This window comes from Oncorhynchus gorbuscha, linkage group LG11 (genome assembly GCF_021184085.1).
Source record: "Oncorhynchus gorbuscha isolate QuinsamMale2020 ecotype Even-year linkage group LG11, OgorEven_v1.0, whole genome shotgun sequence".
Classification (NCBI taxonomy): domain Eukaryota; kingdom Metazoa; phylum Chordata; class Actinopteri; order Salmoniformes; family Salmonidae; genus Oncorhynchus; species Oncorhynchus gorbuscha.
This window is the reverse complement of record NC_060183.1, coordinates 29,743,226-29,770,964: the sequence shown is the minus strand read 5'-3', so window position 1 is coordinate 29,770,964 and position 27,739 is coordinate 29,743,226. Positions and strand designations below refer to the sequence as shown.

At 44.4% G+C, this 27,739-nt stretch overlaps 1 protein-coding gene across 2 annotated transcripts in view; it reads left to right on the top strand.

Moving 5' to 3' along the window:
* Positions 1-27,739, top strand: part of slc4a1b (solute carrier family 4 member 1b (Diego blood group)) — a 48,434-nt gene that overhangs the window by 18,021 nt on the left and 2,674 nt on the right. For both annotated transcript variants that reach the window (XM_046369308.1, XM_046369309.1), the window contains exons 5-15: positions 813-882; positions 1,039-1,081; positions 1,424-1,608; positions 1,990-2,200; positions 11,159-11,362; positions 12,377-12,525; positions 13,684-13,878; positions 14,512-14,760; positions 15,092-15,181; positions 15,532-15,698; positions 16,101-16,342. In XM_046369308.1, coding sequence (XP_046225264.1) covers positions 813-882; positions 1,039-1,081; positions 1,424-1,608; positions 1,990-2,200; positions 11,159-11,362; positions 12,377-12,525; positions 13,684-13,878; positions 14,512-14,760; positions 15,092-15,181; positions 15,532-15,698; positions 16,101-16,342 — 1,805 coding nt within the window. The remainder of the gene's footprint in view (positions 1-812; positions 883-1,038; positions 1,082-1,423; positions 1,609-1,989; positions 2,201-11,158; positions 11,363-12,376; positions 12,526-13,683; positions 13,879-14,511; positions 14,761-15,091; positions 15,182-15,531; positions 15,699-16,100; positions 16,343-27,739) is intronic.

Here is a 27,739-nt window from a genome sequence, read left to right as displayed (position 1 = left end):
TGGGGGCCCAACGAGATGGCTGAGGCTCTGGGAGCCTGACAATCCGGCTGAAGAGTGAAAGCCTGACGATCCCGCTGAGTTGTGAAAGCCTGACAATCCTGCTGAGGCGGGGGAGCCCGACGATCCGACTGAGGCGTGGGAGCCTGATGAGCCGGCTGAGGCATGATGTGGGGTGGGAGCCTGCCGACCCAGCCGGGGCAAGGAAACCTCTCAAGCTAGCTAAGGCATGGAAGCCCGAAAATGCCAGCTGAGTCACCCCTGGTTCCATTGGCAGCGGCACCCAGACCCGATGTCACCAGCAAAACAAAAAACAAAAATCTCCGAGGCTTTATATAGGGGTGTCAGCATTCTGTAAGGATCGACGTTGGAGACGAGAAGCAGTTACAGGGAGTGAACATTTTAAGAACCATGGACAGGAACAGAAAACGGACAGCATCTGGACCGGGGAAACGGAAACGACAATAATGCTGACACTGGGATGAAACAGACAGATATAGGGAAGGCAATCAAAATGTGAAGGAGTCCAGGTGGGTCCAATGAGCGCTGATGTGCGTAATGATGGTGACAGGTGCCTGGCGCCCTCGAGCGCCAGAGAGGGAAAGCGGGAGCAGGCGTGACACATACTCATAAAGAGAATGCCACCGACCACCGCTGTTAGGGGCAGACCAGAGGCCAGTTAAACCAGTTGAGTGTATGCCTGGTCGTAACTCTACAACTTACATAGAATGGGGACCTGTTAAATTACCTAGGCATAAGCCTTTCTATGAGCTATACATACAGTACATGAATATAAGGTGTGATTCTCTCCCCAGCCAAACTGCAGTAGAGGGCCAACCCTTGGTCGGGGGGGCGGAGATGCAGACCTTTTCTGTCAAAGAGAGGGTACGTGTAATGTGTCATTCAGTCAGCAGTCACCCTAAACAGTAATAGATCAACAATACCAACATTTAAAAACACAGAAATTCAATGTCAATGTCAACAACCATTTTAGATAATTGATTTGACTAAATACTATACACATTACTTTTCTTTCCTCAGAGAGATGCAACTGACACTGTAGAGGCCTCTATGGTGCTTGTTGGTAAGTGCAAATCTGAATTTGAATCAGTACACTGTGTGTGTGTGTCTGTGTGTGTGCACACATCTTCATGCCTGTCTATGTGTATGTATTCTCATACCTCACAGGAGGTTGGTGGCACCTTAATTGGGGAGGATGGCTCATAATAATGGCTGGAATGGAGGAAATGGAATGGTATAAAACACATGGAAACCATACTGTATGTTTGATGAGTTCGATACCATTCCATTGATTCCATTCCAGCCATTACTATGAGCCAGTCCTCCCCAATTATGGTGCCACCAACATCCTGTGTCATACCTATGTATGCTTATGTATGTTTGTTTGTATGTGTATGTGTACCAGGAGCTCTGGACTTCCTGGAGAGGCCCACGGTGGCATTTGTGCGTCTGAAGGAGGCTCTGGTTCTGGATTCGGCCCTGGAGGCCCCAGTGCCAGTCCGCTTCGTCTTTATCCTGGTGGGCCCCACCAAAAGTGACATGGACTACCACGAAACCGGCCGCGCAATGGCAGCACTCATGGCCGACAAAGTGAGTTAGCAAATTAAAAGGTCCAATGAAAGAGCAGGAAGTGGAGATGAGCGAAACTGTACAGGAAATGAGAGCAGGTTAACAGGAAATGGTAATCATCAAAAACAGGATTCATGACACATTGTTTAACCAGCATCAGTACATGCATGTAAAATATGGGTGTTTCTAGGACTACAACCATGAAACACTCTGCATTTAGGAGAAATGCAAAACAATTTCTCCATTGAGCATATTAATTATTTCAGGACTGGGCTTAATCTGTGTCAGGGAAACAGGCCCAAATATATAACTTCACAACAATACAAAAAGACACTAGACATCATCCTCATACTTTCTCACATCCCCATTTCATTCCCCTCTCTTCTTTTCCCTCTATCCCAGGTGTTCAACCAGGCGGCGTTCCAAGCGCAGGGCGAAAGGGAGCTGATGGACGCCGTGGCTGACTTCATGGACTGCAGCATCGTGATCCCTCCCACGGAGATCCAGGACGGGGCGATGCTCCAGTCCATCATCGGCTTCCAGAAGAAACTGCTGCAGGAGAGGTTCCGTCCCTCCGACCCCGAGTTGCGTCTGGACTTGAAGTCCCGCAAATGTGTGTGGAGGCTCATTAACATATTCTACAATAATACAATAGATTAGAATGAATTAAAATAGCATCAATACATGAGCATACACATACATAAGTGTTGCAAAAACCCATTTGCATCCATAGCACCTGTTTTGTAGTTGGTTAATGGAGGTCTCCCTCTGTTAATAAAAAAACATACAGTTGAAGTCGGAAGTTTACATACACTTAGGTTGGATTCATTAAAACTCGTTTTTCAACCACTCCACAAATTTATTGTTAACAAATTATAGTTTTGTAATTAGGACATCTACTATGTGCATGATACCAGTAATTTTTACAACAATTGTTTACAGACAGATTATTTCACTTATAATTCACTGTATCACAATTCCAGTGGGTCAGAAGTTTACATACACTAAGTTGCCTGTGCCTTTGAACAGGAACATTCCAGAAAATTATGTAATGGCTTTAGTAGCCTCTGATAAGCCAATTGACATCATTTGAGTCAATTGGAGGTGTTCCTGTGGATGTATTTTAAGGCCTACCTTCAAACTCAGTGCCTCTTTGCTTGACATCATGGGAAAATCAAAAGAATGAGACCATGAGACCATGCAGCCATCATACCGCTCAGGAAGAAGACATGTTCTGTCTCCTATAGATGAACGTACTTTGGTGCGAAAAGTGCAAATCAATACCAGAACAACAGCAAAGGACCTTGTGAAGATGCTGGAGGAAACAGGTACACAATTTTTTTATCCACAGTTAAACAAGTCCTATATCAACATAACCCTAAAGGCCGCTCAGCAAGGAAAAAGCCACTCTTCCAAAACCGCCATAAAAAAACAGACTACGGTTTACAACTGCACATGGGGACAAATATCATATTTTTTTGAGAAATGTCTTCTGGTCTGATGAAACAAAAATAGAACTGTTTGGCCATAATGACCATCATTATGTTTGGAGGAAAAAGGGGAAGGATTGCAAGCCGAAGAACACCATCCCAACTGTGAAGCACGGGGGTGGCAGCATCATGCTGTGGGGGTGCTTTGCTGCAGGAGGGATTGGTGCACTTCACAAAATAAATGGCAACAGGAGTGTCACGCCCTGACCATAGAGAGCCTTTTATTCTCTATTTTGGTTTGGTCGCGGTGTGACTAGGGTGGGTGATCTAGTGTGTTTATATCTATGTTGGCCTGGTATGGTTCCCAATCAGAGGCAGCTGTTTATCGTTGTCTCTGATTGGGGATAATATTTAGGCAGCCATTTCTCCACTGTGTTTTGTGGGATCTTATTTTGAGTTAGTGCATGTTGCACCTCGTATGTTACGGTTCATTGTTTGTTTCCTTCTTGTTTTGTATGTTCACACAAAAAAATGTGGAACTCAGAGCACGCTGCGCCTTGGTCCGTCTCTCCACACAGCCGTGACAATGAGGGAGGACAATTATGTGGATATATTGAAGCAACATCTCAAGACATCAGTCAGGAAGTTAAAGCTTGGTCGCAAATGGGTCTTCCAAATGTACAATGACCCCAAGCATACTTCCAAAGTTGTGGCAAAATGGCTTAAGGTCAACAAAGTCAAGGTATTGGAATGGCCATCACAACACCCTGACCACAATCCTATAGAGGATTGTGAGCAAGGAGGCCTACGAACCTGACTCAGTTACACCAGCTCGGTCAGGAGGAATGGGCCAAAATTCACCCAACTTATTGTGGGAAGCTTGTGGAAGGCTCCCAGAAACGTTTGACCCAAGATAAAACAATTTAAAGGCAACGCTACCAATACTAATTGAGTGTATGTAAACTTCTGACCCACTGGGAATGTGATAAATTAAATAAATAAAAGCTGAAAAAAATTATTCTCTTAACTATTGTTCTAACATTTCACATTCTTAAAATAAAGTGGTGATCCTAACTGACCTAAGACAGGGAAAGGATTAAATGTCAGGAATTGTGAAAAACTGAGTTTAAATGTATTTGGCTAAGGTGTATGTAAACTTCCAATGTTTTCCAGAAAAAATATAATATCAGTGTTCCTCTCTAATTTAAATGTTTTTTATTACAAGTACAGTACCAGTCAAAAGTTTGGACACATCAACTCATTCCAGGGTTTTTCTTTATTTTTTACTATTTTCTATATTGTAGAATAATAGTGAAGACATCAAAACTATGAAATAACACATATATGGAATCATGTGGTCACCAAAAATGTGCTGAACGATTCAAAATATATTTTATATTTCAAAGTAGCCACCCTTTGCCTTGACAGCATTCCACAGCATTCCACACTCTTGGCATTCTCTCAACCAGCTTCATGAGGTAGTCACCTGGAATGCATTTCAATTAATAGGTGTGACTTGTTAATTTGTGGAATTTCTTTCCTTCTTAATGCGTTTGAGCCAATCAGTTGTGTTGTGACAAGGTAGGGGTGGTATACAGAAGATAGCCCTATTTGGTAAAAGACCAAGAACAGCTCAAATAAGTACAAATAAATGACAGTCCATCATTTCTTTTAGACACAAAGGTCAGTCAATACGGAAAAATTCAAGAACTTTGAAAGTTTCCTTATGTGCAGTCGTAAAAACCATCAAGCGCTATGATGAAACTGGCTCTCACGACCACCACAGGAAAGGAACACCCAGAGTTACCTCTGCTGCAGAGGACAAGTTCATTAGAGTTCACTGCACCTCAGATTGCAACCAAAATAAATGCTTCACAGAGTTCAAAGTAAGACACAACTCATCATCAACTTTTCATGAGAGACATACATGCATAAATCAGGCCTTCATGGTCGAATTGCTGAAAAGAAATCACTACTAAAGGACACCAATAAGACGAAGAGACTTGCTTGGTCCAAGAAACACGAGCAATGGACATTAGAGTGGTGGAAATGTGTCCTTTGGTCTGATGGGTCCAAATTTGAGATTTTTGGTTCCAACTGCCATGTCTTTGTGAGACCGCATGTGTGGTTCCCACTGTGAAGCATGAAAGAGCAGGTGTGGGGGTGCTTTGCGGGTGTCACTGTCTGTGATTTTATGTAGTATTCAAGGCACACTTAACCAGCATGGTTACCATAGCATTCTGCAGCAATACGCCATCCCATCTGGTTTGCGCTTAGTGGGACTATCATTTGTTTTTCAACAGGACAATGTCCCAAAGCACACATCCAGAATGTGTAAGGGCTAATTGACCAAGGAGAGTGATGGAGTGCTGCATCAGATGACCTGGCCTTCACAATCACCCGACCTCAACCAATTGAGAGGGTTTGGGATGAGTTGGAACGCAAAGTGAAGGAAAAGCAGCCAACAAGTGCTCAGCATATGTGGGAACTGTCATGTTTTGTCTTATATTGTCTTGTCATTTTGCTTTTCCTTCTGTTCGTTTTCCCCCTGCTGGTCTTTTTAGGTTCGTTCCCCTTTTTCTCTCTCCCTCCCTCTCTCTCTTCTCTCTATCGTTCCGTTCCTGCTCCCAGCTGTTCCTATTCCCCTAATCAATCATTTAGTCTTCCCACACCTGTTCCCTATCTTTTCCCCTGATTAGAGTCCCTATTTCTCCCCTTGTGTTCCGTTTCTGCCCTGTCGGATCCTTGTATATTGTTCACCGTGCTGTGTCTTTGTATCGCCCTGTCGTGTCGTGTTTCCCTCAGATGCTGCGTGGTGAGCAGGTGTCTGAGTCTGCTACGGTCAAGTGCCTTCCCGAGGCAACCTGCAGTTTATTATCGAGTCTCCAGTCAGTTCTCGTGATTACGAGTGGTATTGTTTTTTATGCTTTATTTACCGCTCCGAATTGTCTAGGAGTATTGCTATTTCCTTAAACTGGATTAAAGACTCTGTTTTCGCCAAGTCGCTTTTGGGTCCTCATTCACCTGCATAACAGAAGGATCCGACCAAAGAATGGACTCAGCGACTACAGACGCTCGTAACACTGCCGTCGAGATCCAAGGAGCCATGCTCGGCAGACACGAGCAGGAATTGTCTGCTGCTCGTCATGCCATGGAGAACCTGGCCGCTCAGGTTTCCGACCTCTCTGGACAGTTCCAGAGTCTTCGTCTCGTGCCACCTGTTACTTCCTGGTCTGCCGAGCCTCCGGAACCTAGGGTTAATAACCCACCTTGCTACTCCGGGCAGCCCAAGGAGTGCCGCTCCTTTCTCACCCAGTGTGATATTGTGTTCTCTCTCCAACCCAACACATACTCTAGAGAGAGAGCTCGGGTTGCTTACGTCATTTCACTCCTTACTGGCCGGGCTCGAGAGTGGGGCACAGCTATCTGGGAGGCAAGGGCTGATTGTTCAAACAATTACCAGAACTTTAAAGAGGAGATGATTCGGGTTTTTGACCGTTCAGTTTTTGGTAGGGAGGCTTCTAGGGCCCTGGCTTCCCTATGCCAAGGTGATCGATCCATAACGGATTACTCTATAGAGTTTCGCACTCTTGCTGCCTCTAGTGACTGGAACGAGCCGGCGCTGCTCGCTCGTTTTCTGGAGGGACTCCACGCAGTGGTTAAAGATGAGATTCTCTCCCGGGAGGTTCCTTCCAGTGTGGACTCTTTGATTGCTCTCGCCATCCGCATAGAACGACGGGTAGATCTTCGTCACCAAGCTCGTGGAAGAGAGCTCGCGTCAACGGTGTTTCCCTGCTCCGCATCGCAACCATCTCCCTCCTCTGGCTCAGAGACTGAGCCCATGCAGCTGGGAGGTATTCGCATCTCGACTAAGGAGAGGGACCGGAGATTCACCAACCGCCTGTGCCTCTATTGCGGATTTGATGGACATTTTGTCAATTCATGTCCAGTAAAAGCCAGAGCTCATCAGTAAGCGGAGGGCTACTGGTGAGCGCTACTACTCAGGTCTCTCCATCTAGATGCTGTACTACTATGTCGGTCCATCTACGCTGGACCGGTTTGGGTGCTACATGCAGTGCCTTGATAGACTCTGGGGCTGAGGGTTGTTTCATGGACGAAGCATGGGCTCGGAAACATGACATTCCTTTCAGACAGTTAGACAAGCCTACGCCCATGTTCGCCTTAGATGGTAGTCATCTTCCCTGTATCAGATTTGAGACACTACCTTTAACCCTCACAGTATCTGGTAACCACAGTGAGACTATTTCTTTTTTGATTTTTCGTTCACCTTTTACACCTGTTGTTTTGGGTCATCCCTGGCTAGTATGTCATAATCCTTCTATTAATTGGTCTAGTAATTCTATCCTATCCTGGAACGTTTCTTGTCATGTGAAGTGTTTAATGTCTGCCATCCCTCCCATTTCTTCTGTCCCCACTTCTCAGGAGGAACCTGGCGATTTGACAGGAGTGCCGGAGGAATATCATGATCTGCGCACGGTCTTCAGTCGGTCCCGAGCCAACTCCCTTCCTCCTCACCGGTCGTATGATTGTAGTATTGATCTCCTTCCGGGGACCACTCCTCCTCGGGGTAGACTATACTCTCTGTCGGCTCCCGAACGTAAGGCTCTCGAGGATTATTTGTCTGTGTCTCTTGACGCCGGTACCATAGTGCCTTCTTCCTCTCCGGCCGGGGCGGGGTTTTTTTTTGTTAAGAAAAGGACGGTACTCTGCGCCCCTGCGTGGATTATCGAGGGCTGAATGACATAACGGTTAAGAATCGTTATCCGCTTCCCCTTATGTCATCAGCCTTCGAGATTCTGCAGGGAGCCAGGTGCTTTACTAAGTTGGACCTTCGTAACGCTTACCATCTCGTGCGCATCAGAGAGGGGGACGAGTGGAAAACGGCGTTTAACACTCCGTTAGGGCATTTTGAGTACCGGGTTCTGCCGTTTGGTCTCGCCAATGCGCCAGCTGTTTTTCAGGCATTAGTTAATGATGTTCTGAGAGACATGCTGAACATCTTTGTTTTTGTCTACCTTGACGATATCCTGATTTTTTCACCGTCACTCGAGATTCATGTTCAGCACGTTTGACGTGTTCTCCAGCGCCTTTTAGAGAATTGTCTCTACGTGAAGGCTGAGAAGTGCTCTTTTCATGTCTCCTCCATTACTTTTCTCGGTTCCGTTATTTCCGCTGAAGGCATTCAGATGGATTCCGCTAAGGTCCAAGCTGTCAATGAGTGGCCCGTTCCTAGGTCACGTGTCGAGTTGCAGCGCTTTCTAGGTTTCGCTAATTTCTATCGGCGTTTCATTCGTAATTTCGGTCAAGTTGCTGCCCCTCTCACAGCTCTTACTTCTGTCAAGACGTGTTTTAAGTGGTCCGGTTCCGCCCAGGGAGCTTTTGATCTTCTAAAAGAACGTTTTACGTCCGCTCCTATCCTCGTTACTCCTGACGTCACTAGACAATTCATTGTCGAGGTTGACGCTTCAGAGGTAGGCGTGGGAGCCATTCTATCCCAGCGCTTCCAGTCTGACGATAAGGTTCATCCTTGCGCTTATTTTTCTCATCGCCTGTCGCCATCTGAACGCAACTATGATGTGGGTAACCGCGAACTGCTCGCCATCCGCTTAGCCCTAGGCGAATGGCGACAGTGGTTGGAGGGGGCGACCGTTCCTTTTGTCGTTTGGACAGACCATAAGAACCTTGAGTACATCCGTTCTGCCAAACGACTTAATGCTCGTCAAGCTCGTTGGGCGTTATTTTTCGCTCGTTTCGAGTTTGTGATTTCTTACCGTCCGGGTAGCAAGAACACCAAGCCTGATGCCTTATCCTGTCTTTTTAGTTCTTCTGTGGCTTCTACTGATCCCGAGGGGATTCTTCCTTATGGGCGTATTGTCGGGTTGACAGTCTGGGGAATTGAAAGACAGGTTAAGCAAGCACTCACGCACACTGCGTCGCCGCGCGCTTGTCCTAGTAACCTTCTTTTCGTTCCTGTTTCCACTCGTCTGGCTGTTCTTCAGTGGGCTCACTCTGCCAAGTTAGCTGGTCATCCCGGTGTTCGAGGCACTCTTGCTTCTATTCGCCAGCGCTTTTGGTGGCCGACTCAGGAGCGTGACACGCGCCGTTTCGTGGCTGCTTGTTCGGACTGCGCGCAGACTAAGTCAGGTAACTCTCCTCCTGCCGGTCGTCTCAGACCGCTCCCCATTCCTTCTCGACCATGGTCTCACATCGCCCTAGACTTCATTACCGGTCTGCCTTTGTCTGCGGGGAAGACTGTGATTCTTACGGTTGTCGATAGGTTCTCTAAGGCGGCACATTTCATTCCTCTCGCTAAACTTCCTTCCGCTAAGGAGACGGCACAAATCATCATCGAGAATGTGTTCAGAATTCATGGCCTCCCGTTAGACGCCGTTTCAGACAGAGGTCCGCAATTCACGTCACAGTTTTGGAGGGAGTTCTGTCGTTTGATTGGTGCGTCCGTCAGTCTCTCTTCCGGGTTTCATCCCCAGTCTAACGGTCAAGCAGAGAGGGCCAATCAGACGATTGGTCGCATACTACGCAGCCTTTCTTTCAGAAACCCTGCGTCTTGGGCAGAACAGCTCCCCTGGGCAGAATACGCTCACAACTCGCTTCCTTCATCTGCTACCGGGTTATCTCCGTTTCAGAGTAGTTTCGGTTACCAGCCTCCTCTGTTCTCATCCCAGCTTGCCGAGTCCAGCGATCCCTCCGCTCAAGCGTTTGTCCAACGTTGTGAGCGCACCTGGAGGAGGGTGAGGTCTGCACTTTGCCGTTACAGGGCACAGACTGTGAGAGCCGCCAATAAACGTAGGATTAAGAGTCTAAGGTATTGTTGCGGCCAGAGAGTGTGGCTTTCCACTCGCAACCTTCCTCTTACGACAGCTTCTCGTAAGTTGACTCCGCGGTTCATTGGTCCGTTCCGTGTCTCCCAGGTCGTCAATCCTGTCGCTGTGCGACTGCTTCTTCCGCGACATCTTCGTCGCGTCCATCCTGTCTTCCATGTCTCCTGTGTCAAGCCCTTTTTTCGCACCCCGTTCGTCTTCCCTCCCCCTCCCGTCCTTGTCGAGAGCGCACCTATTTACAAGGTACGTAGGATCATGGACATGCGTTCTCGGGGACGGGGTCACCAATACTTAGTGGATTGGGAGGGTTACGGTCCTGAGGAGAGGAGTTGGGTTCCGTCTCGGGACGTGCTGGACCGTTCACTGATTGATGATTTCCTCCGTTGCCGCCAGGATTCCTCCTCGAGTGCGCCAGGAGGCGCTCGGTGAGTGGGGGGGTACTGTCATGTTTTGTCTTATATTGTCTTGTCATTTTGCTTTTCCTTCTGTTCGTTTTCCCCCTGCTGGTCTTTTTAGGTTCGTTCCCCTTTTTCTCTCTCCCTCCCTCTCTCTCTTCTCTCTATCGTTCCGTTCCTGCTCCCAGCTGTTCCTATTCCCCTAATCAATCATTTAGTCTTCCCACACCTGTTCCCTATCTTTTCCCCTGATTAGAGTCCCTATTTCTCCCCTTGTGTTCCGTTTCTGCCCTGTCGGATCCTTGTATATTGTTCACCGTGCTGTGTCTTTGTATCGCCCTGTCGTGTCGTGTTTCCCTCAGATGCTGCGTGGTGAGCAGGTGTCTGAGTCTGCTACGGTCAAGTGCCTTCCCGAGGCAACCTGCAGTTTATTATCGAGTCTCCAGTCAGTTCTCGTGATTACGAGTGGTATTGTTTTTTATGCTTTATTTACCGCTCCGAATTGTCTAGGAGTATTGCTATTTCCTTAAACTGGATTAAAGACTCTGTTTTCGCCAAGTCGCTTTTGGGTCCTCATTCACCTGCATAACAGGAACTCCTTCAAGACTGTTGGAAAAGCATTCCTCGTGAAGCTGGTTGAGAGAATGCCAAGAGTGTGCAATGCTGTTATCAAGGCAAAGGGTGGCTACTTTGAAGAATCTAAAATCTAAAATATATTTGTTTCCATATTTGTTATTTCATAGTTTTGATGTCTCACTATTATCCTACAGTGTAGAAAATAGTACAAATGTAGAGAAACCCTTGAATGAGTAGGTGTGTCCAAACTTTTTACTGGTACTGTATATTCCAAACCTTCCCAGCTTAGCTATACTTAATATTTTCCTAGCTTCCACACCATCTGGGCCTGCTCCTGAGGATCCTCTGGTTCGTACGGGTCAGCCGTTCGGCGGGATGATACGAGATGCGAAGAGACGCTACCAGCACTACGTGAGTGACTTCACTGATGCCCTCAACGCTCAAGTTCTCGCCGCTATCATCTTCATCTACTTCGCTGCCCTGTCCCCTGCCGTCACCTTCGGAGGATTGCTAGGTAAATACTGTGTGTGTGTTTGTGTCGTAAGCGCTTGATTACGTGTTCGAATGTATGTGTGTGTGTATATACAGTGGGGCAAAAAAGTATTTAGTCAGCCACAAATTATGCAAGTCCCTGGCAGCGTAGTGTGTTACTGATGGTAGGCTTTGTTACTTTGGTTTCCAGCTCTCTGCAGGTCATTCACTAGGTCCCCCCGTGTGGTTCTGGGATTTTTGCTCACCGTTCTTGTGATCATTTTGACCCCAAGGGGTGAGATCTTGCGTGGAGCCCCAGATCGAGGGAGATAATCAGTGGTCTTGTATGTCTTCCATTTCCTAATAATTGTTCCCACAGTTGATTTCTTCAAACCAAGCTGCTTACCTATTGCAGATTCTGTTTTCCCAGCCTGGTGCAGGTCTACAATTTTGTTTCTGGTGTCCTTTGACAGCTCTTTGGTCTTGGCCATAGTGGAGTTTGGAGTGTGACTGTTTGAGGCTGTGGACATGTGTCTTTTATACTGATAACAAGTTCAAACAGGTGCCATTAATACAGGTAACGAGTGGAGGACAGAGGAGCCTCTTAAAGAGGAAGTTACAGGTCTGTGAGAGCCAGAAATCTTGCTTGTTTGTAGGTGACCAAATACTTATTTTCCACCATAATTTGCAAATAAATTCATTAAAAATCCTACAATGTGATTTTCTGGATTTTGTTTTCTCATTTTGTCTGTCATAGTTGAAGTGTACCTATGATGAAAATTACAGGCCTCTCTCATCTTTAAGTGGGATAACTTGCACAATTGGTGGCTGACTAAATACTTTTTTGCCCCACTGTACACATGTGTGTTCGTGTTATTTATGTGTCAGAGTGAGCGTGTCAGGTGTGTCAGATGGGTGTGATTTGTACTTTGGGGACTATTCCATTGGATAAGACAAGCTCAATCAAATGCAACTAAAATATTTGAAAGAAAACAAATACTTTTCAAACCCATCTCTGTAACGCCATAACCTCTCCTTTCCCACTTCCCTACTTCAGCTGATAAGGTGGACAACATGATGGGTGTGTCTGAGCTCCTGATCTCCACCTGTGTCCAGGGAGTCATTTTCTGCTGCATCGCAGCCCAGCCCGTCCTGGTCATCGGCTTCTCAGGCCCACTTCTGGTGTTTGAGGAGGCCTTCTTTGCCGTGAGTGACTCCTCTTTTAACGCAACACCTGCAAAATGACTAAAGAGCGCTATGGCTCTCTACATCTGATCGACATAACACTGATATTCCATCGATGCATCTTATTCAAGTGTTTTTGTTCGTGTGTTTTTTTCTTTCTGTTATGTTTGTGGTGTCATGTCTGTTTCATCATATTTATTTAAATGTATGATGAATAGTAAATGGTCATATGAGAATGATAAAGATGTGTATACGGCATATCCTATTAGTCCAGGCAATATGTGCCAAATTTTAGGTGAGATATTCACTTTTTAATAAAAGTATGATACTTGGTACACTTGTACAGTTTGGGGCCCTGATTATTTTCAAATATGGAGCCAGGGCCTCCCGGGTGGCGCAGTGGTCTAGGGCACTGCATCACAGTGCTAGCCGTGCCAACAGAGACTCTGGGTTTGCGCCCAGGCTCTATCGCAGCCGGCCGCGACCGGGAGGTCCGTGGGGCGACGCACAATTGGCCTAGCGTCGTCCAGGTTAGGGAGGGTTTGGCCGGTAGGGATATCCTTGTCTCATCGCGCACTAGCGACTCCTGTGGCGGGCCGGGCACAGTGCACGCTAACCAGGTCGCCAGGATGTGCGCTGTGTTAACTTGGTTGGGGTGTGTTTCGGAGAAACACATGGCTTTCGACCTTCGTCTCTCCCGAGCCCGTATGGGAGTTGTAGCGATGAGACAAGATAGTAACTACTAACAATTGGATACAACAAAGTTGGGGAGAATTCAAAAAATACAATAAATATGGAGCCAGGTGGTTGTGACGGAATAGCAAAATGGCCACCATGGCCGCCTGGAGTGATTTTTGAAGTTGTGCATGGCATCATTGTAAACATAGGAGTAGACATAGAACATTTTATGTTATTATGTTTGGTTTTGGAGATATGAGGTAAAATACATTATTTGGTTATGTAGGAATGGAAAATGGCCACCACAGCCGTCATGAGTTATTTTTGCAATGGATCCATATCTGAAAATGTTCAGGGCTCCAAACTGTACAAGTGTACCAAGTTTCATGTTTTTATGAAAAATTTCACATAATTTTCACATATCGCTTTGTCTACAGTATACCACTAAATATCACTGACAACTGGCAATAACCTGGAGTTTTTCCATTCCATTCCATTCAGTTCTGTAAGTCTCAGGACATTGAATACATTGTGGGGCGTGTGTGGGTGGGCGTGTGGCTGGTGGTCATCGTGGTGCTCATCGTGGCGTTCGAGGGCAGTTTCTTGGTCCGCTTCATCTCCCGCTTCACCCAGGAGATCTTCTCCATCCTTATCTCCCTCATCTTCATCTACGAGACCTTCGCCAAGCTGGGCAGGGTATACATCACCATCCCACCTCTGTCCATCCTGTTACATGACACTACTCAACTGTCATTAATGTTACATTAAGTCAGTCTACTGTCATTATTTGTCCATTACATTTCTCCACTGTCATTACTGTTACATTACGTTAATCCCCTGTCATTACATTACATTTCTCCACTATCAACACTGGTACATTACATTATTACACGGTCATTACTGTTACATTACTCCACTATCAACACTGTTACATTACATTATTACACGGTCATTACTGTTACATTACTCCACTGTTATTACCGTTACATTATGTTAATCCACTGTCATTGCATTACATTTCTCCACTGTCAATACTGTTACATTACATTATTACACTGTCATTACTGTTACATTACGTTAATCCCCTGTCATTATATTACATTTCTCCACTATAAACACTGTTACATTACATTATTACACTGTCATTACTGTTACATTACTTCACTGTCTCCAATCCTCTTGCTCACTCTTAACTTTGTTTCAATGTCCATTGCTGGTATCTGACTCAAAGGACCAGAGAAATAAATCTTTTTTTTTGCTAAAAATCAGTAATGGAAATACAGCTTTTTCAAAAAGCACAGTCAACTTTCATCCAATCGCTGTCTGTAGATTTTCAAGGCCCACCCATTGATCCTGAACTACGACCACCTCAACAACACGGTGGAGGACCCATGGCACCCAGTGGTGATCCACAACCACCTGTATGACAACAGCACGGGCAACACCACCACCACAGTCAACATCCTGGACCGGGCCTACCCCAACACGGCCTTGCTCTCCATGTGCCTCATGTTTGGATGCTTCTTCATCGCCTTCTTCCTGCGCCAGTTCAAGAACGGGACCTTCCTACCTGGAAAGGTAATGATATTAATGAAAACATTTTTACTCGACAATTTAATGTACATTTAAAGTGGCCTCAGCTATGTGAATAGAACAATGCACACATTGAGGATAATGTCAACAGACTCATTTCAATTGTAGCATGATTTCCTTTCAACAGGGCGTGTATCTTTAGTTTTAACAACAAACCCACCCCCTCCCGGATTGGGGATCATTAAAGTTCAACTCAATTAAATTATTCAAGTGCTATAAGCACTTTAAATTATAAGACAGGGGACTCGGCACTAGCCTTGGAACCAGTCAGATACACTTGTCAAGCTTTGTTGTTATGTGTTTGTCTGCCTTTCAGATCCGACGCTTGATTGGGGACTTTGGGGTGCCCATTGCTATTTTCTTAATGTGTGCTGTGGACATCAACATAGAGGATGCATACACCCAGGTTAGTCCTTGCAAGCCTGGTCTCAGATATGTTTGTGCTCTTTCCAACTCCATTGCTCTGTCATTGTCAGACAAAACATGTTGGCATGGTGGCACAAACAGACTGGCACTCACGCTAAGTCCTTATTTCTATGACTGCAGGTTTTCTGGAAATTGTCAGACTACACAAAATTATAAACCATTTTTTTATAAAGCATTTTCAACCCTACTTTCAACTAAAGTATAAATTCACTTTGTGATATAATAAACTTGTAGCGTGAGTTGAGCATTATAAGCGTAACTTACCTGATGTAGGAATAGAACAAATGCATTAAAAGTTCGCCACCCTAACTGGTGTCTTTCCCTGGTTAGAAACTGGTCGTCCCCAAGGGTCTGACGGTGTCAAACCCTGCTGCCAGAGGTTGGCTCATCAACCCGTTTGGCGAACACAAGACTTTCCCCGTGTGGGTCATGTTCGCTTGCTGTGTGCCCGCTTGTCTCGCCTTCATCCTCATCTTCCTAGAGTCCCAGATCACCACGTGAGTGACAGCTGTCACCAGTAATCAGGCGATTTAAAACGTTTACCACTTGTAAATCAGGCCATTTTACAAGTGAAATTGTGTGATTGTGAAATAAGTCATTGGATAGAAATTTCAGTTACAAAAGTAACTGAGATATGGAATAATAATTTATTGTGGAAAACATACTCAGAGAGTAATATGCTTGTATCTCCACCTTGCCCTCAGAAAGGCTACTGTAGGTTGTAGGGGCTAGTTTTTTTTTCTGGACAGGGTTACATTATGATGGCCCTGTCCAAAACCCCTATTCCCCATCTCCTACACATTTGTTTCTAAGGGTTGTTTCTAGACAAGGCCATAGATACACAATCTTTACCCTTAACTTTTACCCCATAACCTAACCTTTATTTTCTTCCTTGTCAGTCTGATTGTAAGTAAGCCGGAGAGGAAGATGGTCAAGGGATCCGGCTTCCATCTGGACCTTCTCATCCTGGTGGGCATGGGCGGGTTTGGTGCCATTTTTGGCGTGCCGTGGCTGAGTGCTACCACCGTGCGTTCGGTTACCCATGCCAACGCCCTCACCGTCATGAGCAAGGGGCCCAAGCCGGAGATCGAGAAGGTTGTGGAGCAGAGGGTCAGTGGGATTCTGGTGGCTCTGCTCATCGGTGAGTGACCTCACTACTTGATCACAGCGGTGGAAAAAGTACCCAATTGTCATACTTGAGTAAAAGTAAAGATACTGTACCTTAATAGAAAATGACTCAAGTAAAAGTGTAAGTCACCCAGTAAAATACTACTTGAGTAAAAGTCTAAAAATATATGGTTTTAAATATATTTAAGTATCAAAAGTGAATGTAATTGCAAAAATATACTTTAGTATCGAAAGTAAAAGTATAAATAATTTCTAATTCCTTGTAACGACGTTCGTCTGTTGTAAGAAGAGAGTCAGACCGAAATGCAGCGTGTAGGTTACTCGTGACTTTAATGAAAGTATCGCGGTACATGAAATAACTGAACTAAATACAAAAACAACAGAACGGAACGTGAAACTAATTACAGCCTATCTGGTGACTACAACACAGAGACAGAAACAAACACCCACAAAATACACAGCGAAAGTCAGGCTGTCTAAATACGGTCCTCAATCAGAGACAACGACAAGCACCTGACTCTGATTGAGAATCGCCTCAGGCAGCCAAGCCTAACTAGACACACCCCTAATCAGCCGCAATCCCAAATAATACAAACCCCAATACGAATACAACATATAAACCCATGTCACACCCTGGCCTACCCAAACATATAACAAAAACACAAAATACAATGACCAAGGCGTGACATTCCTTATATTAATCAAATCAGACGGCACCATTTTCCTTTTTTATGGATAGCCGGGGGCACACTCCAACACTCAGACTTCACCTACAAACTAAGCATGTGTGTTTAGTGAGTCCGTCAAATCGGAGGCAGTACAGATGACCAGGGATGTTCTCTTGATAAGAACATGAATTGAACAATTTTCCTTTCCTACTAAGCATCCAAAATGTAACGAGCACTTTTGGGTGTCAGGGAAAATGTATGGAGTAAAAAGTACATTATTTTCTTTATAAATGTAGTTGTCAATAATATAAATAGTTAGGTAAAGTACAGAGACTCCTTGTGGTAGTGCTTTAAAGTATTTTGACTTAAGTACTTTATACCACTGCTTGATTGGTCAATTCTTATTCGTACCATATGGGAAAAAAATATTTTCAGATACATGTGAAATATTTAAAATTGGCCAAATAATTAATTTTTTATTATTTAATTATTTAATTATTTATTATTTAAATTGAGGTCCAATTACGATCTTGTCTTGTCACGATCTGCAACTCCCTAACGGGCTCGTGAGAGGAGAAGGTTGAGTTATGCGTCCTCCGAAACATGAGCCGCCAAGCTGCGCTTCTTAACACACGCTCGCTTAACTTCTTGCGTCGAGCCATCCCGGATCCGGGATCGTGAATACAGCCTCAAGCTCATTACCATAACGCAACGTTAACTATTCATGAAAATTGCAAATTAAATGAAATAAATATGCTAGCTCTCAAGCTTAGCCTTTTGTTAACAACACTGTCATCTCAGGAGTGGCTTCTGTCTGGTCACTCTACCATAAAAGCCTGATTGGTGGAGTGCTGCAGAGAGACGTCTGCTAAATGACTTAAATGTAAATGTAAAATGGTTGTTCTTCTGGAAGGTTCTCCCATCTCCATAGACGAACACTGGAGCTCTGTCAGATTGACCATCAGGTTCTTGGTCACCTCCCTACCAAGGCCCTTCTCCCACGATTCGCATTGCTTCCTTTTTGCTCTGACATGACTGTCAACTGTGGGACCTTATATAGACAGGTGTGTGTCTTTCCAAACCATGTCCAATTAATTGAATTTACACCAGGTGGACTCTTAAGTTGTAGAAACATCTCAAGGATGATCAATGGAAACAGGATGAACCTGAGCTGAATTTTGAGTCTCATAGCAAAGGTGCTGAATATTTATATAAATAATATAAATATAAATATTGTATATATATGCTAAATATGCTAAAATTTCTATAACCTGTTTTTGCTTTGTCATTATGGGTATTTTTATGGATTTTTTTTATATACAGTGCTCAAATAAAATAAAGGGAACACTAAAATAACACACCCTAGATCTGAATGAATGAAATATTCTTATTAAAGACTTTTTTCTTTACATAGTTGAATGTGCTGACAACAAAATCACACACAAATTATCAATGGAAATCAAATTGATCAACCCATGGAGGTCTGGATTTGGAGTCACACTCAAAATTTAAGTGGAAAACCACACTACAGGCTGATCCAACTTTGATGTAATGTCCTTAAAACAAGTCAAAATTAGGCTCAGTAGTGTGTGTGGCCTCCACGTGCCTGTATGACCTCCCTACAACGCCTGGGCATGCTCCTGATGAGGTGGCGGATGGTCTCCTGAGGGATCTCCTCCCAGACCTGGACTAAAGCATCCGCCAACTCCTGGACAGTCTGTGGTGCAACGTGGCGTTGGTGGATGGAGCGAGACATGATGTCCCAGATGTGCTCAATTGGATTCAGGTCTGGGGAACGGGCGGTCCAGCACATAGCATCAATGCCTTCCTCTTGCAGGAACTGCTGACACACTCCAGCCACATGAGGTCTAGCATTGTCTTGCATTAGGAGGAACCCAGGGCCAACCGCACCAGCATATGGTCTCGCAAGGGGTCTGAGGATCTCATCTCGGTACCTAATGGCAGTCAGGCTACCTCTGGCGAGCAGGGCTGTGCGGCCCCCCAAAGAAATGCCACCCTACACCATGACTGACCCACCGCCAAACCGGTCATGCTGGAGGATGTTGCAGGCAGCAGAACGTTCTCCACGGCGTCTCCAGACTCTGCCACGTCTGTCACATGTGTGCAGTGTGAACCTGCTTTCATCTGTGAAGAGCACGAATTTGCCAATCTAGGTGTTCTCTGGCAAATGCCAAACGTCCTGCACAGTGTTGGGCTGTAAGCACAACCCCCACCTGTGGACGTCGGGCCCTCACACCAGCCTCATGGAGTCACACATGCACATTTGTGGCCTGCTGGAGGTCATTTTGCAGGGCTCTGGCAGTGCTCCTCCTGCTCCTCCTTGCACAAAGGCAGAGGTAGCGGTCCTGCTGCTGGGTTGTTACCCTCCTATGGCCTCCTCCACGTCTCCGGATGTACTGGCCTGTCTCCTGGTATCACCTCCATGCTCTGGACACTATGCTGACAGACACAGCAAACCTTCTTGCCACAGCTTACATTGATGTGCCATCCTGGATGAGCTGCACTACCTGAGCCACTTGCGTGGGTTGTAGACTCCGTCTCATGCTACCACTAGAGTGAAAGCACCGCCAGCATTCAAAAGTGACCAAAACATCAGCCAGGAAGCATAGGGACTGAGAAGTGGTCTGTGGTTATCACCTGCAGAACCACTCCTTTATTGGGGGTGTCTTGCTAATTGCCTATAATTTCCACCTGCTGTCTATTCCATTTGCACAACAGCATGTGACATTTATTGTCAATCAGTGTTGCTTCCTGAGTGGACAGTTTGATTTCACAGAAGTGTGATTGACTTGGAGTTACATTGTGTTGTTTAAGTGTTCCCTTTATTTTTTTGAGCAGTGTATATACATTTCAGAATAAAGCTATAATGTAACAAAATGTGGAAAAAGACAAGGCACTGTATGTGAAATGCATCGGAAAACGTATTGAATGTAGTTCAAAATACATTCTGAAATACATTAAATAATGTATTTTAGAATATATTTTTAACGTATTTATTGATATATTTGGTAAATACAAAAAAAATGCATTTAAATGTATTTCTAAGAAATATATTTTGGAATTAAAATTAAAATTAAAATTTAAAAAATGTGCCAAATCATATTGTAACGAAATGGTGACTGTCCTAACAATGTAACAAGTGACAAAGAGCTCTTATTGGACCAGAGCACAAATAATAATATAATAACAATCAATAATTGTGCTTTTTATTTCACATAGAAAAACATATTTTTTCATCAAAAATTGTGAATAACTTACCACAGGTTAATGAGAAGGCATCAGTGTCTTAACAGCGCGATTTGCCAAGGCAAGAAACTCTGAGCGCAGCCCTACCAACATGTTTTAAGCAGACCACCATAGTCCCTGTGCCCAAGAACACTAAGGTAACCTGCCTAAATGACTACCGACCCGTAGCACTCACGTCTGTAGCAATGAAGTGCTTTGAAAGGCTAGTCATGGCTCACACCAACACCATTATCCCAGAAACCCTAGATTAATCTCTATTGCACTACACACTGCCCTTTCACACCTGGACAAATGCAACACCTATGTGAGAATGCTATTCATTGACTACAGCTCAGCGTTCAACACTGCAGTGCCCTCAAAGCTCATCAATAAGCTAAGGACCCTGGGACTAAACACCTCCCTCTGCAACTGGATCCTGGACTTCCTGACAGGCCGCACCCAGGTGGTAAGGCTAGGTAACAACACATCCGCCATGCTGAACGTCAACACAGGGGCCCCTCAGGGTTGAGTGCTCAGTCCCCTCCTGTACTACCTGTTCACTCATGATTGCACGGCCAGGCACGACTCCAACACCCTCATTAAGTTTGCCAATGACACAACAGTGGTAGGCCTGATCACCAACAACGACGAGACAGCCTTTAGGGAGGGGTCAGAGACCTGGCCTTGTGGTGCCAGGACAACAACCTCTCCCTCAACGTGATCAAGACAAAGGAGATGATTGTGGACTACAGGAAAAACTGGACCGAGCACGCCTCCATTCTCAGCTACCTCGCTACAGTGGAGCAGGTTGAGAGCTTCAAGTTCCTTGGTGTCCAAATCACCAACAAGCAGACATGGTCCAAGCACACCAAGACAGTCATTAAGAGGGCATGACAAAACCTATTCTCCCTCAGGAGACTGAAAAGATTTTACATGGGTCCTCAGATCCTCAAAAGGTTCTACAGCTGCACCATCGAGAGCAACCTCTATACCAGGCGGTGTCAGAGGAAGACCATAAGACTCCAGCCACCCTAGTCATATACTGTTCTCTCTGCTACCGCATGGCAAACGGTACCAGAGCACCAAGTCTAGGTCCAAGAGGTTTCTAAACAGCTTCTGCCCCCAAGCCATAAGACTCCTGAACACCTAATCAAATGGCTACCCAGACTATTTGTATTTTGCACAAAAATAAATCATACAATGAGGAAAGACCTGTGTGTTGTCCTTGTTAATGCAGACAGAAAAGAGCTCCAACTTATTAATCATAGCCTCAATTTTGTCCCGCACGATGAATATAGTTGTGGAGAGTTCCTGTAATCCTAGATTCAGATCATTCAGGCAAGAAAAACATCACCCAGATAGGCCAGTCATGTGAGAAACTCGTCATCATGCAAGCGGTCAGACAAGTGAAAATTATGGTCAGTAAAGAAAACTTTAAGCTCGTCTATCAATTCAAAAATACATGTCAATACTTTGCCCCTTGATAACCAGCACACTTCTGTAAGTTGTAAAAGTGTTACATGGTTGCTGCCCATATCATTGCATAATGCAGAAAATACACAAGAGTTCAGAGGCCTTGCTTTAACAAAGTTAACCATTTTCACTGTAGTGTCCAAAATGCCTTTCAAGCTGTCAGGCATTCCCTTGGCAGCAAGAGCCTCTCGGTGGATGCTGCAGTGTACCCAAGTAGTGTCGGGAGCAACTGCTTGCACGCGCGTTACCACTCCAATATGTCACCCCTGTCATGGCTTTTGCGCCATCTGCACAGAAAACAACACAGCTTGACCACCAAAGTTCATTTGATGTCACAAAGCTGTCTAGTACTTTAAACATATCCTCTCATGTGGTCCTGGTTTCCAGTAGTTTGCAGAAGAGGATGTCTTCCTTAACCTGTTGCGACGAGCCATCCCGGATCCGGGATCGTGAATACAGCCTCAAGCTTATTACCATAACGCAACGTTAACTATTCATGAAAATAAAATCGCAAATGAAATGAAATCAATATGCTAGCTCTCAAGCTTAGATTTTTGTTAACAACACTGTCATCTCAGATTTTCAAAATATGCTTCTCAACCATTGCAAAACAAGCATTTGTGTAACACTATTGATAGCTAGCGTAGCATTTAGCATAGCATTTAGCGTAGCATTTAGCGTTAGCATTCAGCAGGCAACATTTTCACAAAAACCAGAAAAACATTCAAATAAAATAATTTACCTTTGAAGAACAGATGTTTTCAATGAGGAGACTCTCAGTTAGATAGCAAATGTTCAGTTTTTACAAAAATATTATTTGTTTAGGACAAATCGCTCCGTTTTCTGCGTCACGTTTAGCTACAAAAGAAACCTGTATCCAGGATTGTGTAAATCTATCCGTAAGCTCATTAGCATAACGCAACGTTAACTATTCATGAAAATCACAAATGAAATGAAATAAATCTATTTGCTCTCAAGCTTAGCCTTTTGTTAACAACACTGTCATCTCAGATTTTCAAAAATATGCTTCTCAACCATTGCAAAACAAGCATTTGTGTAACACTATTGATAGCATAGCATAGTATTATGCCTGACATTCAGCAAGCAACATTTTCACAAAAACCAGAAAAACATTCAAATAAAATAATTTACCTTTGAAGAACTCCAGATGTTTTCAATGAGACTCTCAGTTAGATAGCAAATGTTCAGTTTTTACTAAAAGATTAATTGTGCAGGAGAAATCGGTCCATTTTCTGCGTCATGTTTGGCTACCAAAACAAAACGAAAATTCAGTTATAAAAACGCCGAACGTTTTACAAAATAACTCCATAATATCGACTGAAACATGGCAAACGTTGTTTAGAATCAATCCTCAAGGTGTTTTTCTACATATCTCTTCAATGATGTATCGTTCCTGGAAGTGTGCTTCTCCATCTGTATCGCATGGTAGACAAAGGACACTGGACGGCCCCCTGGCAAATGTAGTCTCTTATGGCCAATCTTCCAATGATATGCCTACAAATACGTCACAATGCTGAAGACATCTTGGACGAACGGCAGAGCGCATAAGCTCGTTCACAGCATATTCACAGCCATATAAGGAGACAATAGTAAAACAGAGCGTCAAAAATCCTGCTCATTTCCTGTTTGAAGTTTCATCTTGGTTTCGCCTGTAAGATCAGTTCTGGGGCACTCACAGATAATATCTTTGCAGTTTTGAAAACGTCAGAGTGTTTTCTTTCCAAAGCTGGCAATTATATGCATAGTCGAGCATCTTTTCTTGACAAAATATTGCTCTTAAAACGGGCACGTTTTTTTATCCAATAATGACATAGCGCCCCCATAGGTTGAAGAGGTTAATTGACCCCCAAAACTTTTACAGACATATACCAGTAGCTCTGCCAGGTCTGCCACATCTGTTGACTCATCCAGCTGTAATGCATAGAATTCACTGGCTTGTATTGTTTCTAAACATCTCCTTCCGTGTCACTGATGCTTCATGAAACAGTGTTGTTTGATGGAGGCATTGTCTGGAGTGTTTTTTTGGCCTTTTCCCCCAGCATTGTCCCAGTCAAAGCCGCAGCAGCAGGAAGAATGAATTCCTCCACAATAGTATGGGGCTTGCCTGTCCTAGCCACACGGTAGCTCAACATGATTTTTGCACTTCTAGCCCCTTGTTATCAATGGTATCTGTTGATTTTATACGTCTTACTACTCAAAAGTTGTCTTTAATCTCATTCAAAAAACGGCCATGGCTTATTTTTCAAATTGTCGTGTTTCGTTTCTAAATGTCTGCGTAAGAGTGACGGTTTCCCGCAAAAGAGTAATGGTTAATGTGATTGGATGTTAATTGTCTGACTAGGCTAGCTGTATTTCACATTGTGTTGTTATTTCGCTGAACACTAGATGGTTTGATTTGATTTTTTCTAGTGAAAGGAGAGGCGGGAAAAAGACTCACCCAAATGTATAGCCCTGTTGTAAAATATAAATGTACTGTTTGAAAATCAAATCAAATTTATTTATATAGCCCTTCGTACATCAGCTGATTTATCAAAGTGCTGTACAGAAACCCAGCCTAAAACCCAAAACAGCAAGCAATGCAGGTGTAGAGGTACGGTGGCTAGGGATAACTCCCTAGAAAGGCCAAAAATTAATAAGACACCTGGAGAGTAACCAGGCTATGAGGGGTGGCCAGTCCTCTTCTGGCTATGCCGGGTGAAGATTATAACAGAACATGGCCAAGATGTTCAAATTTTCATAAATGATCAGCATGGTCAGATAATAGTAATCACAGTTAACAGGTCAGGGTTCCATAGCCGCAGGCAGAACAGTTGAAACTGGAGCAGCATCACGGCCAGGTGTACTGGGGACAACAAGGAGTCATCATGCCAGGTAGTCCTGAGGCATGGTCCTAGGGCTCAGGTCCTCCGAGAGAGAGAGAGAGAGAGAGAGAGAGAGAGAGAGAGAGAGAGAGAGAGAGAGAGAGAGAGAGAGAGAGAGAAAGAAAGAAAGAAAGAAAGAAAGAAAGAAAGAAAGAAAGAAAGAAAGAAAGAAAGAAAGAAAGAATTAGAGAGAACATACTTAAATTCACACAGGACACTGGATAAGGCAGGAGAAATACTCCAGCTATAACAGACTGACCCTAGCCCCCCGACACATAAACTACTGCAGCATAAATACTGGAGGCTGAGACAGGAGGGGTCAGGTGATACCCCCGGACAGGGCCAAACAGGCAGGATATAACCTCACCTACTTTGCCAAAGCACAGCCCCCACACCACTAGAGGGATATCTTCACCCACCAACTTACCATCCTGAGACAAGGCCGAGTATAGCCCACAAAGATCTCCAACACGGCACAACCCAAGGGGGGGAGCCTACCCAGACAGGAAGACCACGTCACTGACTCAACCCACTCAAGTGACGCACCCCTCCAAGGGACGGCATGAAAGAGCACCAGTAAGCCAGTGACTCAGCCCCTGTAATAGGGTTAGAGGCAGAGAATCCCAGTGGAGAGAGGGGAACCGACCAGGCAGAGACAGCAAGGGCGGGTCGTTGCTCCAGTGCCTTTCCATTCACCTTCACACTCCTGGGCCAGACTATACTCAGTCATAGGACCTACTGAAGAGATGAGTATTCAATAAAAGCTTAAAGGTTGAAACCGAGTCTCTCACATGGGTAGGCAGACCATAGCGTACGTGTAGGTATGTACGGCAGGACCAAATCGGAAAGATAAGTAGGAGCAAGCCCATGTAATGCTTTGTAGGTTAGCAGTAAAACCTTGAAATCAGCCCTTGCATTAACAGGAAGCCAGTGTAGGGAGGCTAGCAGGAGTAATATGATCAATTGTTTTGGTTCTAATCAGGATTCTAGCAGCCGTATTTAGCACTAACTGAAGTTTATTTAGTGCTTTGTCTGGGTTGCCGGAAAGTAGAGCATTGCAATAGTCTAACCTAGAAGTAACAAAAGCATGGATTAATTTTTCAGCATCATTTTTGGATAGAAAATGTCTGATTTTTGCAATGTTACGTAAAATGGAAAAAAGCTGTCCTTGAAACAGTCTTGATATGTTCGTCAAAAGAAAGATCATGGTCCAGAGTAACACCGAGGTCTTTCACAGTTTTATTTGAGACAACTGTACAACCATCAAGATTAATTGTCAGATTCAACAGGAAATCTCTTTGTTTCTTGGGACCTAGAACAAGCATCTCTGTTTTGTCCAAGTTTAAAAGTAGAACATTTGCAGCCATCCACTTCCTTTTGTCTGAAACACATGCTTTCAGCGAGGGCAATTTTGGTGCTTCACCATGTTTCATTGAAATCTACAGCTGTGTGTCATTCGCATAGCAGTGAAATTTAACATTATGTTTTCGAATGACATCCCCAAGAGGTAAAATATATAGTGACAACAATAGTGGTCCTAAAACGGAATCTTGAGGAACACCGAAATTTACAGTTGATTTGTCAGAGGAAAAACCATTCACAGAGACAAACATCTTTTCAAAATATGAATCACATTTTTATTTGGCGTTACCTCCGACGTCATTGCGCGTACCCCTGTGAATTATAATATTTTCCACAAACAAAAATATTATATTTTTAAATGTTTGAAGCTGGTTTACAAAACCCAAAAGTAAAATACACAAAAACAAAACTTAAGAATGGGAAGCATAGAAATAGAGCTCATGGAAGAGATCTACCGCTTCTTAGACTTCCTTTCAATGAGAATGACAGATCTACACTCAAAAAAAGATAAACGCAACGTGCAACAATTCCAACTATTTTATTGAGATACAGTTCATATAAGGAAATCAGTCAATTTAAATAAATTCATTAGGCCCTAATCTATGGATTTCACATGACTGGCAATAAAGATGTGCATCTGTTTGTCACAGATTCCTTTAAAGAAAGGTAGGTGCACAAAGCGAGGTCCATACAGAAATGGTTTGTCGAGATCGGTGTGGATCCCATCAAACAGCTTTGGGATAAATTGGAATGCCAACTGCAAGCCAGGCCTAATCACCCAACATGTGCCCGACCTCACTGATGCTCTTGTGGCTGAATGGAAATAAGTCCCCGCAGCAATATTCCAACATCTAGTGGAAAACCTTCCCAGAAGAGCAGAGGCTGTTTTAGCAGCAGAGGGGGGACCAACTATTAATGCCCATGATTTTGGAATGAGATGTTTGACGAACAGGTGTCCACATACCTGTTCTAGAGCACTCTGGAACAACGGTACAGTGAAGCCTAATCACTACAACAATTATTAACTTGTTTTAAAAAATTGGCCGCACTGGTGCTCCCAAAATTACATTTCAGGTCGCACAGCAAAATATATAAGAGCATATGCAACCAAAATGGTACCACTTAAGAGCCCTGGTTGTAAGGCATAACAATGACCATAGGAGCCACGCGAATAATTTTGTACACTATGTTCAGTTTCCTTTCGAAGTCAAAATCACCACAGAAACAACCTTTCCAAATGGCAATAAACAACCATATTGTCAGGGGAACAAGTACAAAGATATAGTTGTCTGATTATCACCTGCCATATGCAGAGTACATGACCCGATGTTTACTAATTCCAGTGGTGGAAAAATTACCCAATTGTCCTACTTTTTTGTGTGTTTTTTTGTTGTTGAATATTACTGCCTTTTTCTCCCCAATTTTGTGGTATCCAATTGTTAGTAGCTATTATCTTGTCTCATCGCTACAACTCCCGTACGGGCTCGGGAGAGACGAAGGTTGAAAGTTATGCGTCCTCTGATACACAACCCAATCACGCCGCACTGCTTCTTAACACAGCGCGCATCCAACCCGGAAGCCAGCCGCACCAATGTGTCGGAGGAAACGCTGTGCACCTGGCAACCTTGGTTAGTGTGCACTGCGCCCGGCCCACCACAGGAGTCGCTGGTGTGCGATGAGACAAGGATATCCCTACCGGCCAAACCCTCCCTAACCCGGACGACGCTATGCCAATTGTGCGTCGCCCACAGACCTCCCTGTGGCGGCCGGTTACGACAG